The sequence below is a fragment of the Ovis aries genome, chromosome 25 (assembly GCF_016772045.2).
Source record: "Ovis aries strain OAR_USU_Benz2616 breed Rambouillet chromosome 25, ARS-UI_Ramb_v3.0, whole genome shotgun sequence".
Classification (NCBI taxonomy): Eukaryota; Metazoa; Chordata; class Mammalia; order Artiodactyla; family Bovidae; genus Ovis; species Ovis aries.
Window position 1 is genome coordinate 24,205,194 of NC_056078.1, and position 21,549 is coordinate 24,226,742.

The 21,549-nt window shown below is 38.7% G+C and overlaps 1 protein-coding gene and 1 pseudogene across 4 annotated transcripts in view; both read left to right on the forward strand.

The window, feature by feature from the left end:
• LOC132658670 (cyclin-A2-like) overlaps positions 1–17,283 on the forward strand; it is a 42,630-nt pseudogene extending 25,347 nt beyond the window's left edge.
• Positions 1–21,549, forward strand: part of TET1 (tet methylcytosine dioxygenase 1) — a 139,926-nt gene that overhangs the window by 70,999 nt on the left and 47,378 nt on the right. For all 4 annotated transcript variants that reach the window (XM_012105197.4, XM_004021627.5, XM_060406848.1 and 1 more), the window contains one exon: positions 17,285–19,607. In XM_012105197.4, the coding sequence (XP_011960587.3) occupies positions 17,285–19,607 (2,323 nt within the window). The remainder of the gene's footprint in view (positions 1–17,284; positions 19,608–21,549) is intronic.

Genomic DNA, 21,549 nt, shown 5'->3' on the forward strand with positions numbered 1-21,549 from the left:
TTCATACTGCGGCACAATTGTGCTCATTTCACATGCCAGCAAGGTAAGGCTCAAAATCCTCCAAGCTAGGCTTCAACAGTATGTGAACCAGAAATTCCAGATGTACAAGCTTGATTTAGAAAAGGCAGAGGAACCAGAGATCAAATTGCCAACATCTGTTGGATCATAGTAAAAGCAAGAGAATTCCAGAAAAACATCTACTTTTGCTTCCTTGACTATGCTAAAGCCTCTGACTATTTGGATTACAGCTAACTGTGGAAAATTCTTAAAGAGGTGGGAATACCAGACCACCTTACCTGCCTCCTGAGAAACCTGTATGCAGGTCAAGAAGCAACAGTTAGGACCAGACCTGGAACAATGGACTGGTTCCAAATCGGGAAAGGAGTGCATCAAGGCTCTATATTGTCACCCAGGCTCTATATTGTCACCCTGCTTATTTAACTTATATGCAGAGCAAATCATGTGAAATGCTGGGCTGGATGAAGCTAAAGCTGGAATCAAGATTGCTGGGAGAAATATCAATAACCTCAGATAAACTGATGACATCACTCTTATGGCAGGAAGCAAGGAAGAAGTAAAGAGCCTCTTGATGAAAGTGAAAGAGGAGTGAAAAAGCTGGCTTAAAACTCAACATTCGAAAAACTAAGATCATGGCATACGATCCCATCACTTCATGGCAAATAAAAGGGGGAATAATGGGAACAGTGGCAGACTTTATTTTTGGGGGCTCCAAAATCACTGCAGATGGTGATACAGCCATGAAATTAAAAGATGGTTGCTACTTGGAAGAAATGCTATGACCAACCTAGACAACATATTAAAAAGCAGAGACATTACTTTGCTGACAAAGTTCTGTATGGTCAATGTTATGGTTTTTCCAGTAGTCATGTCTGGATGTGATAGTTGGACCATAAAGAAGGCTGAGGACCAAAGAGTCGATGCTTTCAAACTGTGATGTTGGAGAAGACTCTTGAGAGTCCCTTGGATCACAAGGAGATCAAATGAGCCAATGCTAAAGGAAATCAACCCTGAATATTCACTGGAAGGACTGTTGCTGAAGCTGAAGCTCCAATACCTTGACCACCTGATTCGAAGAGCAGAGTCATTGGAAAAGACCCTGATGCTGGAAAAGACTGAAGGCAGGAGAAGGGGACAACAGAGGATGAGATGGTTGGATGGCATCACTGACTCAATGGACATGGTTGAGCAAACTCCAGGAGATAATGAAGGACAGGGAAGCCTGGCTTGCTACAACGGGGTCTCAAAGAGTGAGACATGATGGAGTGACTGAACAACAACAAAACAGGTTAAGTGCAATCAATTGTGTTAAATATGTGTGCAGAGAATTTAAAGAAGGGAGTGTTCAGTTTTATGTGAGTGCATTAGTCCCTCAGTCATGTCCGGCTCTTTGCAACCCCATGGACTGTACCCTGCCAGGGTCCTCTGTCCATGGGATTCTCCAGGCAAGAATACTAGCATGGATTGCCATTTCCTTCTCCAGGGGATCTTCCCAACCCAATGTTTGAACCTGGGTCTCCTGCACTGTAGACAGATTCTTTACCATCTGAGCCACCAGGGAACCCCCTTTTATCTGAGTGAGGCAGCAGGATAAGAAATAATTGATTAGGGAAAAAAAAGAGAAATATTTGATCTGGGATTTCCTTGGCAGTCCAGTGTTTAATCTGGGCTAGCACTGCAGGGGGAAAGTGTTTCATCCATGTCTGAGAGATCAGATCCCTTGTGACTTGTGATGTGGCCCAAAAAGTAAAAAAATAAAAACACCACTACCAACAGCAAGAAGAAAACATATAAAAAGCTGGGGAATTAAGAAATACTTGATTTCACAATGTCACATTTCCTCTAGTTCTTTATTAGAGGCAAATTGGAAGCCCCAAAAGCTTTCTATGTTAAGTTTTACTTGATGATAGGGCTGCTTAAAATAGCCTAGAGGAAGCAAGGCTGGGGGTAGGGCTGGGTAGGGGAGTATGGTTGGTTTAAGAGACATTCTGTAAAATATGGCCCAAAGCCAGGAACTTGGAGGCCTTGCTTTCTGGACTGAAAAATGTGAATTTTGCTCTGGGGAATCTTGGTTCCCTCTTTCCTTTACCAAGCTGTTCTTTGAGTCTTTATGGGCTTTTTAGCTTCAGATCTAAGGGAACCAGGCAGGGGTTAGTTTAGAATGCATGGTTTCTAGAACCCCCTTGGGTGATGTTGTTGTTTAGCCAGGTGCAGTGTGGAATATAGCCTAAAGCGATTAGATTTGCATTTCAAATGAATTCCATAAATAACTGCATTGTCTAATAATTTGTAATTTGGATAGGACAACTGAGAAACCAATTTTTATTTCATTTTAATTTTAAAATTTAAAATACGACTTTATTTTGGTACCATTGCATTTTCATTCAATCACTGAATATTTAGCATTGAATTGCGATTCATTAAGTATAAAATATACACTAAATTTCATAGGTTTTATGTAAAAAGGTAAACTTACTGATAATTTTTATAATAATTCCATGCTGAAATAATTTGGTTGCTATGGTGACTTAAATAGAAATATATTAAATTTTATTTTACCTGCTTCATTTTTACCTAAAGAAAATATCTCCTAAAGGCTTTGAAATGAATTTTGTAGCTCACATCGTATTTACATTGGACAGTGCTTCCTTTGAACAGCATGAAGGTTTGGGTGTGCTATATTCTGCAAACCAATCCGAATTCTGAGATTAATCCACTCAGGGTAGCTTAGGTCCAGACAATGTTTGCTATCTAATGCTCATGAAAATGTGAGTTCCATTAGAACTGGTCCCTTTCCTCTGCTTTTGATGGATACATGCCTTGTTATTGGTCTCCATAAGCATTTTGAATGCATGTACGGAGGCAAAGAAGTAGGAATGGGGAACACAGGGATAAACGGGAGTGTACTCAACTTAATGGCTTCTCAGAAGACTCATGGGTCATTAGTAGATTTGGGGGTTAAAGCAAGCCCAAAGAATGAGGTAATTCATTAACTTTTAGACATGAAAGTTTTAACCACTCAGTCTTGTCCGATACTCTGAGATCCCATTGACTGTAGCCCACCAAGCTTCTATGTCCATGGAATTCTCCAGGCAATAATATTGGAGTTGCCTGCCATACCCTTCTTCAGGGGATCTTCCTGACCAAGGGTTAGAATTTGGGTCTCTTGTATTGCAGGCAAATTCCTTACCATCTGAGCCATCAGGGAAGCCCTTTTAGACATGGTTCAGTTGTAATTGCCAGGTGAAGATGTCTAGTTAGTGGATAAATGAATTTCACATTCAGGAGAAATGTCTTTTCTTGATGTGAGAATCAGCAGCAGGCAATCATAGACTGAAGGGCAAGTGTGCCAATAAACGGGGTGAATGGAGAGGAGACAAAGGGAAACACTCTCCTTTATATGTGGGCAAAGAAGCCAACCAGGGAGACTGAAATGATGGACTCAGAACTGAAAGAAAGATCATAAGTGACCAATTGGACTACCGTGGTGAATCTTGGATAGTTTCAGTGGGGTAGTGGGAGCAGAAGCCTAATTATAATGGGTTGAAGGTACATGATAGGTAATTGCAGTTTGGATGACATTGTTTGTGAACAGCGCAGAGAGGTAAGGTGGGAGCTAAATATTTCTGGAGGCTTTTGTTTTCTCAAGACAAAAGATTTCAGTTTGTCCTAGGCTGTGGGGAAGAAGGTAGCTAGGAGAAATTTACTGATCCTTGACTCCAGAATGCTCTCTGATTTTTCTGTTAGGAATGTATAAATACCTCTGTGCATACCATCACCAGCTAAGTGCTGAATACACAGTCAGTATTCTTGGAGATTATGTTATTATTCGTAGAAAGTCTAAACTGAAATAGACACATTTTCTTCAAAGGAAAATGTTGGAGGAAGGGAGCAGAGACCCAAGGCATGTGAACCGTAAGCCTGGATGTGTGTTCATGGCTAGTTGTATCTGACTCTGGGACCCCAAAGAGTAGCCCATCAGGCTCCTCTGTCCATGGCATTTTCCAGGCAAGAATACTGGAGTGGTTTGCCATTTCCTTCTTCGGGGGATTTTCCTGACCCAGGGATTGAACCTGTGTCTCCTGCATTGGCAGAAGGGTTCTTTACCACTGTGCCACCACTGTGCACACATGTACAGGGGTGATGTAGAAAGCATCAAAAACTAAAACCTTTCTTGGTTCCTCATAGGATCATAAATTAGCTAGTTATCTGATGGCCTTCTGGAGGGAGTTAGGCGAGGCAAGGTCTTTGAATATTATCTTTGATCATGAGGGAACATTCCAGGTGGAGTGACTTGACAGGAGTTAAACCCTACTGGAAAACAGGATTACAAATCTCCAGAAATCTTGAGGAGAGTTTAAGTGCCATTAACAAACAAACCCAAAAAAGTCCATGTAAACTGCATTTGCAAAAACTCGTGTGGTTGGATAAATAATCTGCAATTTGTATGTTCTTTTGTTTTAAAATTTAATATGGCAATTCATATTATGGTATTAATAACAGGAAGTTTTCACCGTATCTTTTTCTCCTAATTATATGAAACTAACAAATTTGAAGAAAAAGTTATACTAGAAAGTAAAACATACCAGCTCAGAGAAGGCGATGGCACCCCACTCCAGTACTCTTGCCTGGAAAATCCCATGGACGGAGGAGCCTGATAGGCTGCAGTCCATGGGGTCGCTAAGAGTCAGGCATGACTGAGCGACTTCACTTTCACTTTTCACTTTCATGCACTGGAGAAGGAAATGGCAACTCACTCCATTGTTCTTGCCTGGAGAATCCCAGGGACGGGGGAGCCTGGTGGGCTGCCGTCTATGGGGTTGCACAGAGTCGGACACGACTGAAGCAACTTAGCAGCAGCAGCAGCAGCAGCAAAACATACCAGGGTTATTCTGAAGAGGATTTATAGGCCAAGGAATATTTGTGGGAGAAATAGATGGTGACCTTTGACTGCTTCCTTAAGACCTAGCCTCTAAATTGGGTTCCAGTTTCACTCCTTTCCTTAATAATTTGTGAGAACCCTGTGTGAAAAGTGAAAGTGTTAGTCTCTCAGTTGTGTTTGACTCTTTGACTCCATGGACTGTAGCTCTCCAGGCTCCTCTGTCCATGGAATTCTCCAGGCAAGAATACTGGAGTGGATTGCTATTCCCTTCTCCACGGGATCTTCCTGGCCCAGGCACTGAACCTGGGTTTCCTGCAAAGCAGGCAGATTCTTCACTATCTGAGACACCAGGGAAACCCCGTGTGAAACCTGTGTGCATATACTGAATTTGGGGATTAAGCTATGATATTTTATTTAAAGAGCAATGTTGTTCTGCTATAACTCACAGACAGATGAATAGAAGTAGTATGTACTATGCTATAGAGTAGTTATTTATCTTTTTAAAGTTATTTTTAAAATCCTGAGAAATTATTGTTCTTTAAGTGTAGTTGTTTTGAACTGTAAAGTTGGAGAATACTCTTGAGAGTCCTTTGGGCTCCTAGGAGATCAAACCAGTCAATCATAAAGGAAATCAATAGTGAATATTCATTGGGAGGACTGATGCTGAAACTGAAGCTTCAATACTTTGGCCACCTGATGCGAAGAGCTGACTCATTAGAAAAGACCCTGATTCTGGGAAAGAGTGAAGGCAGGAGGAGAAGGGGAAGACAGAGGGTGAGATGGTTGGATGGCATCATTGACTCAATGAACATGCGTTTAAGCATGCTCCTGAATATGATGAAGGACAGGGAAGCCTGGTGTGCTGCAGTCCATGGGGTCGCAAAGAGCTGGACAGCAACAATACTAGTTGATTTACAATATCATGTTAATTTCAGGTGCAATTCTTTTTTAGATTCTTTTCCCTTATAGGTTGTTATAAATTATTGAGTATAGTTCCCTGTGCTATATAGTAGGTCTTTGTTGGTTTATCTATTTTATATATAGTATTGTCTGTAAGTTGAGTTATCGTAAGGAAATTGAGGTGCAAAGGGGATCTATAGAGCTTTATGCCACGTGGTTGGTAAGCAATAGAAAGGGGAGTTACCAGTTTCATTCTGGGAAAGCTCACATTATTAAAAATATATGAAACAGTTAAAGAATATAAAAAAAGTGTAAAGAATAATACACTGAACATCAGAGTTGGTTATTAATTTTAAGCTTGGATAGGGTTGTTCACGAAAAGTGTGAAGACTAAAAAGGCAGTGGATCTGGAATCTTCTAAGGAACAGGCTTGGGGGACACACCTACAGCCAAGGGACAGACATTCAAGAGTGAGGCTCCAGGGGAGACCTAGATTTTAGTTTCATTGGAGAATCCCCTTGGGGATCTTCGAAAGAGCAGAGTAGGTGTGTAATAGTTAAGGAATGTTTGGATTTGGCAGTTCAGAAGTCATTTATAACCTTGAGGGGTAACCCCTGAAGATATTCGAATGAGGAGGGAATTTAGTGGGTTGATAGCTTTGAGGCAGATTTGGAGTCTGGGTTTTGGGATTTTTTTTTTTTTTTGTCTTTTGTTATTTTTACATGAATTAACACATTTATTTTAGGCTAGCAATGTTACAAATGGTGGACCTTTAGTTTCTTCAGTCAGACTATAGCCTGATAGACGTGGTGCTGTAGGTTTGGGAATTACCTGCCACCTTTTCAGGAACCACAGAACCAGATCCCCAAAGCTTGTCTCTTCATTTTGTTTTTGCCACCAGATAAGCAAGTGTACTTGTGGGCTGGCTGATTTCAATTTTTTTCATCATTTTCCTGAGGGAGGTACCATAATGGGCTCTTCTTGACAGATAGTCCTGGCCTTGGTGCTTTTAGCCTTGCCACCAGAGAGGGGTTTTTTTTAATCTTTCTCTCTTTTTTTTAATGTCTTACATACTTTTTTTTTTTGCTATGCCTCGAGGCATGTGGGAACTTTGTTCCTGACTAGGGACTGAACTTGAGCTCTGTGGACCACCAGGGAAGTTCTGGATTTTTATCTTTTTGACTAGGAATAAATTATACTGGCTCTTAGCTGCTGAGGAGGTGGTCTAAAACAAGGTCATCTCTGACTAGAGAGGTTTAGCTTTTAGGTCAGTTTTACACTTTTGGAATGCATTTGCAATTAACTTGGTTTTTGACTAAATAGAAGTTGTCCCTCCCTTTAGATAAGTCTCCTCCTTTGCCCCACCCTCAAGTAAAGGATTTACTGTGGATTCTAAAACCCTGTGGCCAAATGAGGGTGGAGTTTTGGGGGGTAAGAATGAAAACTTTAGGAAAGCTTTTGCATCTGGCTTCTGGATCTGAAGGAGAAAATTGAGACACTTCTGTAGTTTCTGCCATGGCTCCTATTCGGCACAAGCTTGGAAAAACCATAAGGCCCTGTGGCCCCAAGGTAGGACAGGTTGGGGTGTATAGTCATCCAGTCTCTATGCTCCTGCTCTTCTGGCTTACCCAGCCCTGCCTATCTGTGGCCTTTGAAACCCCTCACTGGGTAGCTGTAGGCAAACTGGAGAAACAGATAAGAGGCAAACTAAAAAAGAATGTTAGGGTTACAAATCTTGGTAGGGCAGGTATTCCTTTTTTATGCCTAAAAAAGGAAAAGGGGGAAATTAATGGCTGGGATTCTGGAATAGATAATTTCACTGCTCTAATAAAATAAAGTAGATCCCCTTCGAAGGAGGATATTTTTGATGTATGTGTGTGTTAAATGCTTATTTTAGAATTTCCTTAGGTGGATCTTTGGTGAGTCACTGGTTCATCTTTACTTTTGACTTAAATCTGATTTTGTTAGCAAGGAGTTGTGGTGAGCATTGTTTGGTGGTAGGTTGGACAGCAGGGCTGACCTCTGTGCGTCTTTTTCAGGCTGCTTTTTAAAGGGAATATGAGAGGGAAAATACAGTATCAGGAATGATTGTGTCTTCTGAAAGTCAAACTTCATGGAGGCCTCAGTGGTTTTCCCTCGGGTTTTTCTTCACATGCTCAATTTTCAGGTTGAGGAAGCAGACCTGGGACGTGTTTCTTCTGATTAGGGATAAATACACTGTGGGCTGCTCCTGCCGCTTTATTTGTTAGTTTTTAAAATTGATTTTTCCTCCAAGGAGGTGAAGAAAAAAAATTGGTTCTTGGTGGGGAAGGGGTTGAAAAAACTTAAGATATCACAATGAGGTCACCGTATGTAAACACAGACACACTATATCTGTGATATTATGATCTTCTGGGGAGGTATTAAGATCTTCTGGGGAGGAATATTAGGGGAAAAATGTTTTAAAAGACTTCTGCAAGAAGGGGTGGGGAAAAACGAAAAGTAGGTTAAGAAACAAACTGATTATCTGTGTAGTAAAGGTTATAGTCTTGTTGGACCAAAGTTCTGAAAATGCTTTGGAAGTTTTTCTTTTTTCTTGTAGTCTGGGTACCTGTTTCTGGTTGTAGGAAATGCAGCATGTATGGAATGTGAGCATGCGTTGGGAGGGCTGCAATCAGATCCTGTTCAAAGGGCAGAGTCAGAATTTTCAGAATAGAAGGCCTCTTTCCTACTTCTCTGGTGGCTCAGATGGTAAAGCGTCTGCCCCCAATGCGGGAGACCTGGGTTCGATCCCTGGGTCGGCAAGATCCCCTGGAGAAGGAAATGGCAACCTACTCCAGTATTCTTGCCTGGAAAATCACATGGACAGAGGAGCCTGGTGGGCTACAGTCCATGGGGTTGCAAAGAGTCAGACACGACTGAGCGGCTTCACTTCACTTCCTCAGTACCATTTGGCTCCTGCACGTGTAGGTATAAGAGTGTCCTGAGGATAGGAATGTGGAAAAATGAGAACATGGCAATAGCTTGGGAACTATTGGATCCAGATCTCATCTAAGGAGTTCAACATTCCTGTTAGTTCAGAGTGTGTGCAACCTGTAATCTTGGAATGGGTATTGAATGGAGGACAGACAACTAGGGGACTTTGAAATCATTTACTGTCTTTTAAATTGTACCCTTGGGTCTTTTTGGAGTAGTAGAGGACAAGAATGGAACTTGCGGGGGAGGGGCTGGGGTAGGAGGAGAAGAGATACAAACACAGGTAGGTAGTTATTTGGGTTTTGCTGTAACAGCTTCCAGAAAAACCCAAAGGAAATTATTGGCCAACCCAATAATTTGCACTTCAAGATGAATGTTCAGGAAATACACTATACCTAGGCAGATTAAATGCCAATAAAATCATCATTTAAAAAACTGTAGCCATTGGGGCTTATTTCAAGTAGTTGGATTCTCGCTCTCAGTGATGTCATGGAAACAACTCCTTGCAGCTTATTAGGTGTGTGCATTTCTTCCCAACTCTTGCTTAGTTGGTCACTTTGATAGTGGATTGGCACCACAAAAATTGGCCAACCCTACAAAATAGGGCTTCCTCCCCACCACTTCCCGAGTTCTAAAAGACAAATGTTGACTGTTGTACGTAGCCTTCCTAAAATATCTTAAACAAGTATTATAAAAAAAATATGTATTCTGCATTTAGATTTCTTTCACTTACTATACCTAGAAGTCTTTGCATAGAGTGCTTTGTCAATTTTGGTTTACTTTCAAGGGAAATATATTAAAAAGTCAAAATAGCTTTTAATCATATCTGGCCTAAATAAACCTTTGCTGTTTCCTCACTATAAAGTATTGCTCCTAAACTCTTTCTATTCACCATTAGTTTCTTCCAGAGTAACTTTATGCAGATATGAATGTGTATATTATTTCTTTTTATACAAAACATATTTCACATATAATCTTTTCCTGTTAGCTATGGAATTTTTTATCCTTTTTTATGGTTGCAAGACATTATATAGCTATATCACAATTTAATTAGCCTGCTACAGATGGACATTGAAATCTTTTCAGCTATTTGTTTAAATATACAAAGCTGTCAAAACATGTAGTTATGTGCAGGTATAACTGGGATAAATTTCAAACTGCTGTATGAAAGTTGCACTTAATTTTGATAATTATTGCCAAATTGCCTTCCATACGGATTGCACCATTTTGTACTTACAGCACCAATATGTGAGTTTATTTCCCCACAGCTTGCCCAAGGGTCTAGGTGGTCAAACTTTTGGACTGCTATTCTAATGAATGAAAAATGTCATTTTAATTTGCATTTCTTTTAATGTTGAGCATCTTTCCACAGTGCCTGTGTCAGGGTTGTGTGAAGGTTAAATGAGCTATTGCAAGTAATGAGTATATTAGAATACAGCTAATGGCTTTGAAATTACAACTGTTGTGATGAAATTGTATTCTCTCTTAGTGATAGCTCACTGTCACTGTGCTCTTGAGTCAGTTATTATCTGACATAGTTATCTCACTTAATTACCATCACAATCATATATGATCTCTTAAAAAGAGAAAACTATAGTTATGGTTAAGCAGCACATCCTGGGTTGTACAATTCCTAAGGATTGCTCTCTTTCCTTCCCCATGTTAGTATTCAAGATTAAATAGTAATGGCAAATAAATTGGTTTCTTTTCAATACTTCTTTTTTTTTCAATACTTCTTTTTAAAAACAAACCTATATATACTTTATTTAGATTTTATCTATTTAAATAAGTTGATTTTATGTATTTTTTAAATTGAGGAATAGTTTATTTAAAATAATAGTTTCAGGTATACAGCATAGGATTCAAAATTTTTATATAGATTATTTACTTCATTTAAAGTTACTATAAAATATTGGTTACAAAAGAAGAAAAAAATACAAAAAATATTGGTTACATTGCCTCTGCTGTATACTAGGTCCTTTTAACTTATTTATTTTATACATAGTAGTTGATACCTCTTAATTCCCCACGGCAACCCACTCCAGTACTCTTGCCTGGAGAATCCCATGGATGGAGGAGCCTGGTAGGCTGCCATCTATGGGGTTGCACAGAGTCGGACACGACTGAGTGACTTCACTTTCACTTTCATGCATTGGAGAAGGAAATGGCAACCCACTCCAGTATTCTTACCTGGAGAATCCCAGGGACAGAGGAGCCTGTTGGGCTGCCATCTATGGGGCTGCACAGAGTGGGACACAAGTGAGGCAACTTAGCAGCAGCAGCAGCAACTTGACCCTCCCCCCATTCTTCTCCCCACTAGTAACCACTAGTTCTCTATATCTCCGATTCTGTTTCTGTTTTGTTAAATTCATTTATTTTATCTTTTAGATTCCAGATATAAGTGATATCATATAGTATTTGTCTGTCTGACTTATTTCACTAAGCATAGTATTCTCCAAGTTCATCCATGTTGTTGCAAATGGCAAAATTTCATCCCTTTTTATGGCTGAGTACATTCCAGTTTATATAATAAACCAGCATCTTTATCTATTTATCTGTTGATGGACATGCAGGTGGTGTCCATATCTTGGCTATTTAAATAATTTCTGCTACACATTTGAACTGCAAGAATGGGCTGCTTCAGCAGGCTGCTCGCTTCATTTCCGAGGCGTCCTTGCCCCTCCAGGCCTGGCAGTGCTTGCCTCCGCCTTTAGCAATTTCGTTGGTCCTACACAGTCCCCCTGGGTCGGCGGGCAGGCTGGCTCAAGCTGCCACGGGGATACGTTTGGAGAGTTCCTCAGGGGGTCTGCTGGATCCAGTGCAAGCTGCTTGGTGCAGGGCTGAACTACCACGCCCCAGTGATGGTGGGCAGCTCCGCGCCCCAGCCACTGGCCCGCCAGGCGGGTTCGGCGCTAACACTGCAGCGAAGAGCATTCCAGAAGACTAGGAGAACATCAACCCTGAGAAGGAGGCACCCGCCCAGCAGTCCCAGACCGGGTGGGCTGGTGGTACCGAAGGCCGGAAACTCGCGGGGTCCAGCACCCCAGAGGCCTAACACTTGACGGGTTGCTCCTCTTAAGGATCTTGCTATAAATGATGAGCATATCACTGCTCCTCCTTGGAAATTAAACAGTAAACAGCCTGTGTTTACCATTCACTTGGATGAAGCAGAAGAATGCAAAAGAGGCCAGCTGAATCTAAAAAAGCAGAAAGCGAAGATGTCTTTGCTGTTACTTTACCAGGACCAAGAAAACCACTGGTACCTCTTGATTACCCAGTGGATGGTAGTTTGCAGTCACCACATACTATGGTCACATCAATTGTATTGGAAGGTGAAAAGCCAGGGAGTGTTAATGAAGTACCAGACTACCATGAGGACGTTCACACATACCTTAGGGAAATGGAGGTTAAATGTAAGCCTAACATGGGTTACATGAAGAAACAGCCCAACGTTACTAACAGTATGAAGGCTATCCTCGCAGACTGGTTAGTTGATGTGGGAGAAGAATATAAACTACAAAATGAGACCCTGCATTTGACTGTGAACTACCTTGATAGGTTTCTTTCATCCATGTCTGTGTTGAGAGGAAAACTTCAACTTGTGGGGACTGCTGCTATGCTGTTAGCCTCAAAGTTTGAAGAAATAGACCCCCAGAAGTAGCAGAATTTGTTTACATTACAGATGACACTTGTATCAAGAAACAAGTTCTGAGAATGGAGCACCTAGTCTTCAAAGTCCTTGCTTTTGACTTAGCTGTACAAACAATAAATCAGTTTCTTACCCAGTACTTTCTGCATTGCTGCTAAGTTGCGTCAGTCAAGTCCGACTCTGTGCAACCCCATAGACAGAAGCCCACCAGGCTCCTCTGTCCCTGGGATTCTCCAGGCAAGAACAATGGAGTGGGTTGCCATTTCCTTCTCCAGTGCATGAAAGTGAAAAGTGAGAGTGAAGTTGCTCAGTCGTATCCGACTCTTAGCGACCCCATGGACTGTAGCCTACAAGGCTCCTCCGTCCATGAGATTTCCCAGGCAAGAGTACTGGAGTGGGGTGCCATTGCCTTCTCCGACTTTCTGCATTAGCCCCCTGCAAAAGGCACAGTTGAAAGTTCAGCAGTGCTTTTGTGAGAGTGAGGTTTGATAGACGCTGCTGCTGCTGCTGCAAAGTCGCTTCAGTCATGTCTGACTCTGTGCCACCCCGTAGACGGCAGCCCACCAGGCTCCCCTGTCCCTGGGATTCTCCAGGCAAGAGTACTGGAGTGGGGTGCCATTGCCTTCTCCGGATAGACACTGACTCATATCTAAAATATTTGCCATTGGTTATCACCACTGTGGTCTTTCATTTAGCAGTCTACACAGTCATGAGACAAAGCTTGCTTGACTCATTAGTATAAAAGACTGGATATCCGCTGGAAATTCTAAGCCTTGTCTCATGGACCTTCACCAGACCTACCTCAGAGCACCACAGCATGCACAACAGTCAATAAAAGTACAAAAATTCGAAGTTTTATGGTGTTTATCTCCTCAACTCATCAGAGACACTAAATGTGTAGCAGTGAAAGACTACCTTTGTTTTCTAAGATGTAAAGCACTCAAAGTATATGGTAGACAGATTTTATCTTAGATTTTAATTTTATAATCATTTCTGAATACAGAAGTTATGGTTGAGTACAAATTATGGTATCTATTACTTCTTAAATGGTTATAGTTCGTATATCTTTTGTGCATGTAATTATCTTACATATTTGGCTAATTTTAAGTGGTTTCTATTAAAGTATTAATGATGCCAGCTGTCAGGATAATAATGAATTGATTTGAAAAAAAATAATTCTACTATAAACATTGGGGGGGGTGTATGTATCTTTTTGAATTACTGTCTTCATTTTCTTTAGATCAATACCTGGGAGTGGAATTGCTGGGTCATGTGGTAATTCTATTTTTACTTTGTTGAGGAACCTCAATACTGTTCTCCATAGCGGATGCACTAATTTATATTCCTACCAACAGTGTATAAGAGTTCCCTTTTCTCCACATCTTCACCAACATTTGCTATTTGTGGTCTTCTTGATGATAGCCATTCTGGTGTGAAGTGATATCTCGTTGTGGTTTTGATTTGCATTTCTCTGATTAGTTATGCTGAACATCTTTTGATGTGATATCTTTAGCCATCTTTTATTTCTTCTTTCTGTCTGATTGCCATGTCTCGGACTACCAATACTGTGGTGAATAAAAGTAGTAAGAGCGAGTATCCTCGTTTTGTTCCTGATCTTACAGGATATGCTTTTAACTTTTCACTGTTGAACATGATGTTAGCTCTGGGCTTATGGCTTATTATAATGGCCTTTATTATGTTGAGGTATGCTCCCTCTATATCCACTTTGTGATGAATACATTATTTGGATGTACTTTTTGTTTTACCATGCCAGCAAAGCTTATGAGATGTTAGTTCCCTGACCAGGGATTGAACCCAGGCCAAGGCAGTGAAAGTGCTGAGTCCTAAGCACTGGACTGCCAGGGAATTCCTACTGTTTGTATATTTTAAATTAAAAGATGTTTTAATTTACCACATGTTATCACATCACATGTTGTCACATGTTATTTTGTGTTAATGATATATTATGAATATCTTGCCATGCAATCACTAGATTGATACATACAGTAATGACTGCACATTAATTCTCAGTGTGAATATATGAGGGTTTATTTCATATTTTCTCTAAATGCTATATTGCATCATGATTTGCTTACATTTTATTTTTGTAATTTGGATTGCATTTATTTTTATTTTCTTCTAGTAAGAAGTTGGATAGATTTTGATCCTTTTGATTTCCACCTAAGTGAATTACTTATGCCTGTTCTTTCCTCAGTATTCTATTGAGTCATTTTCCTTTTTAATTTCTCAGAAATTTTTTTTCCCTCAAGAACAGTAACTATATATCTTGTATTTATCCAGTCTGTCACTTGATTTTTTAAAAATTTCAGTATAAAAAAAATAAAAATTTCAGTATAAAAATTTTTCAATAAAATTTTCACCTTAATTTTGACAATATTTCTCCTACCTTTGAAGTAGCTATGCATATTAGGAAGTAAATACAGTTTACATCATTATTCAGTACCTGGACACAAAACCACACATAAAAGGTTTTAATGGTAATACTTATCTTTACTGAATATAGTATACTTATTTTTCTTTAATATTCTATTAAAAAGAATTTTTTACAAAGCATGAAATTGGTATTGGGACTCAGGTTGTGATCAGCAATTTAAAAAGCATATTATGGTGTCTTTGCCTTTCAGAGTGTTAATATTATATGTAGTCAAAAGATTCTGTCTTTTTTATGGCTTGCCACTTTTGGCTCTTGCTTTGGAAGATTTTTCCTACTTTCTAAATTTTCTTCCTTTTAAATTATTAATGTCTGGAATTTTTGTTGTATGTTATAAGGATCAAACTTCTTTCTTGTCATTATTAAGAAATTGATAATTTTCTCTGCTGCTTACAAATGCCAGCATTTTAACAATAATATTAAATATTATTGAACTTATTCTCTTAATTTGTTTATTTACCTGGAATGCTAAACTTATTATTCCTTATATTACTTATATATGAATTATACTTATATTATGAATATACTTATGAATTATACTTATATGAATTATATTCAAATTTTATATATTGCTTTTTTAAAAAATTGGCTATCTTATTTTTAGAAAGTTGTTATGTGTATATAATATACATATAGGATAATGTATATATGATATTGCATTTTAAAAATGAATTTTGACATGTTAAACATAGCCTATGTAACCTGTACCCTGACAGGAAATTAAATATGGCCCTTCTGAACTCTGAATCTTTTTTTCTTTTTAGTCAATACTCTTGGTTTTTCTATTAGAGTCAATTATATCATTTATTCAGTATTTTTATATTAAGATTTTACTGTCTTTTAGGCATTGACTAAAACATCTAGCACCATTTTAAAGATAAAGGTTATTTTCTATTTGCTCCTGACAGAAATGTCCCCTTGTGTCATCCTGTGGGATAACTTTGGATGAGCATTGTGCGGCAGTCAGGATCTTAGTTTTCTGACCAGGGATCAAACCTGTGCCCCCTTGGATTGAGAGTGCAGAGTCTTAACCACTGGATTGGCAGGGAAATCCTTGTTTCAAGGTTTACAAAAAATAGGGATTAGAGGGGGGAATACTGATTCCTTAATAAGTTCAGTGTTTCTCTCAGAAGCAATGACAGTGTTCAGGAATTAAAGGTAATTGTTGCACAATATTGTGTATATAATCACAGAATTATACAACTTTAAATAGTAAAATGATGAATTTTATCTTATGGGAAGTTCATCTGAAAAATATTTTAAAAAGGGATGTCACTCACCAGAATGGTAAATGTGTTAAGACAGAAAATGTTAAGTTTTGATAAGAATGTGAACTAATTGTTAATAAAAATGGAAACATATTAATAATTCTTGTGGGAGTATATATCGATAACCACTGTAGAAAATTCTTTGGCCTGTCTCCTAAAGCTGAAGGTGCATGCACATATATTAATACACACACTGATTGATCCAGCACTTCCCTCCACCCCATGTATATATAAGTTCACCAAAAGATAACAGTAATATGTTATAGTGTACTTTGTTGTAGCCAAAAACTAAAAATGAATGTCCATCTACAGTAGAACAGAAAAATACATAGTATATTCAATCAATGAATTACTGTGTAGCAGGAAGAATCAGTGGATTACAATTATACTTTACAACATGGAAGACTACCACAAATAAAATTTTGAGTAAAAGAAAGTCGGTTGTATAAAGTAAGGAAATAAGCAAAAGAAATCTAAGACATCAAATCAGTGGTTATCCTTTGGTTTTGGAGTGATGATAAGTTTTTAAAAATCAATTTTTAAATTTTTAAATGGTTGATTTGCAGTGTAACTGCTGTACAGCAAAGTGTTTGTTATATGTATATAAATTCTTTTTTATATTCTTTTCCATTATGGTTTATCATAGGATTAAATATACTATGTGCAGTACTGTAGGACCTTGTTTATTAAATGTAAATTTCTTGGTGGGATTTAGGTACATAGCATTTTTGCAAAAACTCAGCAAGCTGTATAAGTATTTATGATTTATATATTTTTAAATTTATTTATTATTGAAGGATAATTGCTTTACAGTATTGTTTCTACCAAACATCAACATGAATCAGCCATAGATTTACCTATGATGATGTATGATTTTTTTGAATGTGTGTGTCTCATTACAGTTTGGATTGAAATAGTATGTATTGCTCATTGAATGACAGTAATTGTGAAAATATTTTACAATTTTTTTAATTGTAAAAAAAAATTTATTTTGCTTTTCCCCTTATTGATTTTTTATAACTTATTGGAAAATATGAAAAGTGAAAATAAAATGTTTTCAGAGACTTCACATTTAGTTGCTTTTAAATTGTAAAGTTCTTATGACCCTTCCTCAGATATTGGAGTAGATTATATGAGTAATTTCTGTGTTTATTTCATAGGCAGATTTTGACAACAAACTGGTAAATGGCCCCAAGTCAGAATCCATGGAATACAGTAGTTGTGCTCATGAGGAAGAACAGAGATTGGAATTGAATTCATGTCCCTTAGAAAATGTAACTAAAAATGAAGAAAGTATGACAGGTATTGAAGTGGAGAATTGGACACAAAACAAGAAATCACACTTAACTGATCATGTCAAAGGAGAATTTAGTACAATTAAAACCGAAGTTGAAAATTTGAAAAACTCTGAAGATGACAGGAAAAAAATTCTACTTACTGACCTCCTTGAACCTCAAAAATTGTTTGCACAAACTGTAAGAAATGGCATTAAAAATGTACACTATTTACCAACTGAAACAAATTTGTCTTTTAAGAAAATCAACATTGAAGAACTTGGCAAGGCATTTGAAAGCAATCCTTATAAATTCCTGAAAGACACCGCAAACCATAACAATGTCATGAGCACCATTGCTACTAGTGGGAGCTGTGATCATCTCAAGGGGAAGAGTAATGTTTTGGTTATTCAGAAGCCTGGCTTTAATTGTAAGTCTTTCCCAGATCCTGTGAACTGCAACTCAAATAGTCATACGAGTATACACAATGAAAGTGATCAACCAAAATCCCTAGAAATTATAGCAAATAGAGATCTAAAAGAAGGATCAACACTTCAACCAAGTCTCCTCTCCCTAATGAAAGATAGGAGATTAACACTAGAACAAGTAGTGGCAATAGAAGCTCTCACACAACTGTCAGAAGCCCCATCAGAAAATTCCTCTCCATCCAAGTCAGAGAAGGATGAAGAAACAGAACAGAGAACAGCTAGCTTGCTTAACAGCTGTAAAGCTATTCTGTATTCTGTGAGAAAAGACCTCCAAGACCCAAACTTAAAAGGGGAGCCTCAGAGCCTTCATCACTGTCCATCTTTGGAAAAGCAAAGCTCATGCAACGCTGTAGTGTTCAATGGCCAAAATATCATTTCTAAGTCACACAACAGCTCACCTAGTGACCAAGCATCCACAAAGGCACAGGAAAGTTCAACGGTCACAAATTCAATATCACTTCTTATACCAAATTCAAATTCATCTAAAACTGATACCAATAAAAATATTGCTCAAGGTAGGATTACTCTCGACAGTTCTAGGAGTTTGCAGCCGTTGACCACAATAACTAGCAAATCAGAGTATTGTAACCAGTCACTAGACAACAGCATCAAGTTGGATTCAAAGGATGATTCATCATGTCAAGATTCAGTTCATAGTAAAATAGAAGAAGATGTTGCCGCACAGTTAACACAACTTGCATCAATGATTAAATTCAATTATGTGAAACCAGAGGACAAAAAAGTCGAAAGTACACCAATAAGCCTTGTTGCATATAATGTACAGCAAAAGTATAACCAGGAGATGGGCACACCACCACAGAAACCTCCTTCCAATGTACAAAATAATCAAGGCTCATCAGTAACAAAGCAAAAGAACACAATCCAGAAAAAGACAAAAGCTACTCCATCAAGAGATAGACGGAAAAAAAAGCACATGGTCATAAGTTGTCAAGAAAATGATCAGAAAAAGCAGGAACAGTTGTCATATGAGTATAGTAAATTACATGACATTTGGATAGCATCTAAATTTCAAAGATTTGGTCAATTTGGTCCACATGATTTTCCCATTCTATTGGGAAAAATTCCTCCCCTAACTAAAGTATGGAAACCACTGACTCAAACAAGTTCAGCATTAGAACACAAAAAGTTATTTCCTCCACTCGCTCAGATAAAATTTGAGAGATATTATCCTGAATTAGCACAGGAAAAGATGAAGGTTGAACCCTTGGATTCTATCCCCATAATCCAGTTAAAAACAGAATCCAATGGGCAGGCATTTACAGAAAATGCATATACTCAGGTACAGCCAACAGTGAATGTTAATCAGAAAGCTCATCCTTTACTCCAGCCAGCCTCTCCAACCAACCAGTGTGCTAATGTCCTGGATGGCAGTGACCAAAGACAGTTCCAAGAGGATGTTAAAGACCAACTCATGCATCAGAGACTGCCAACATCTCCTGGTATCTCTCATGAGACCCCTTTACCAGACCCGGCACAAATTCTCAGGAACCTAAATGTAGTATGTTCAGGTGGAATTACAGTGGTTTCTACCAAAAATGAAGAGGACGTCTGCTCATCTAGTGTTGGAACATCCGAATTTCCCCCAATAAACAGTGCACAGAAAACTTTTAATGATTATGCGATGAACTTCTTCACCAATTCTACAAAAACCCTTGTGTCCACAACGAAGGATTCTGAATTGCCTACTTGCAACTGTCTTGGTAAGTACGTGCATGAAGTGTTTCATTTTTTTCTTGCCTTAATTGCCTCAAGTCCTTATCAAGTAAAGTTTGATTTGTGTTTTTATATGTGACATTTTGGCCCCATTCATATTCTAGCTGCTGCTGCTGCTGCTAAGTCGCTTCAGTCGTGTCCGACTCTGTGCGACCCCATAGACGGCAGCCCACCAGGCTCCTCTGTCTCTGGGATTCTCCAGGCAAGAACACTGGAGGGGGTTGCCATTTCCTTCTCCAATGCATGAAAGTGAAAAGCGAAAGTGAAGTCGCTCAGTCGTGCCCAACTCTTAGCAACCCCATGGACTGCAGCCTCCCAGGCTCCTCCGTCCATGGGATTTTCCAGGCAAGAGTACTGGAGTGGGGTGCCATTGCCTTCTCCCATATTCTAGCTAGGATGGACTAAATAATTCTATACCCATTTTTCTGTGGGACCTTTCTTTGATGTGGCTCAGATACATGGGAAATGCAACTGGTAATCCAGAAACTTTCTTAAGTGGAAAATTGGATTTCGCTCAAGCTAGATGTCTCTCAGATTGTCTATTGTGCACATCTTAAGAATGAATCCCTTAATACTTTATCACAGTTTATTGTTCCTATATTCAGAAAAATTTCAACCCTTAGGCCCTTTTGTTTAAAATCAAGCATTTTTAAGTTGTACATTTTAAACATGTATGCAGAGAACATAAAATACATGTATAACTTAAATAACCATAAGAAAAGTATCTGTGTAATTGCTAACTCAATCAAGAAGAAAATGATTCATTGGTACTCCAGAACGGGTAGTTAAAGGATTGATTGGAAGGATGGAGTAAGTATATCCATCTGATATACTTTTTTAACCACAATCGAAAAAACAGTGAAGTATAGCAATTACTTTCAGTTCTTGATTATGCAAAGTGCGTTTAATATTCTGAAATGAATCCTTCCATTATTCTGCCCATCATTCAGCACTGTTTTGACAGCCTACCTCATGCCAGGCACCAAAGAGAGGCTCCTCTCAGAATGAAGAGCCTTTTAGAAGGGTTGGACGGTCTGGAGGGGTGACAGCGCTGTCTGAGTGGGGTTGGATTGGGAAAGAGAGATTCTCAGACCAAGGACAGAAGAGTGTAGTGATGACAATGGCTCCGATTCCAGATCTTTTCCTGCGAGTCTCATAACAGCTGCATCCTTAACTTGTTATATTAACAAAAACCCACCAAAGGGAAGGCTTGTTATCCCCATTTTACAAGTGAAGAGATTGAATCAGAGAAGTTCATAGCTAGTAAATGATTAAACTGGAATTCAAAGACAGGCAGTTCCAACTCCAGAGGCTGTATTTGTAACTTCCATCCTCTGTTGCATCAAAAATCTGAAAAAGAGACCTTTTTTTTTTTTTGAAATAAGTCATTAAACATGGAAAAGAAGTCTTTAAAATGCCATAAATTTGTAGAGACCTGAGCTAGTCTAATTTAACCCGATACATAGTTTTGATAAGATGATTAGCTAGTTTGAAAACTCTTTCATTATACATCCTATCTTGTAACATTGTAGGAATTGAGACAGCCAGGCTTTCAAAGTTTATTCAGTATCTGCAGTGGACCTGGAACTATGTAATAATAAATACACTGTCAGCTACATGTTTTCCTATAATTGTTCCATTTGAGATTATTGAGTTCACTGTGTAGAGATGGGAATTTAAAAAGATAAACAAAAGAGCAGACTCAGAAATCATCCCAAGTGAGGGTAAAGTATCCCAGTCATATCCAAGGGTAAAGGATTTCTAAGAAAGTGTTATGTCCTTGGAAAACTAGAGTAGTTAGAGTTCCTCAAATTTATTGGCATTTTAGGTGGGGTAATTCTTTGCTATCTGTGTATTTGTTATCTGTTGCTTTATCTGTTCTAGGCTGTTTAGTGGCATCCCTGGCCTCTTCTCACTAGCTAGCAATAA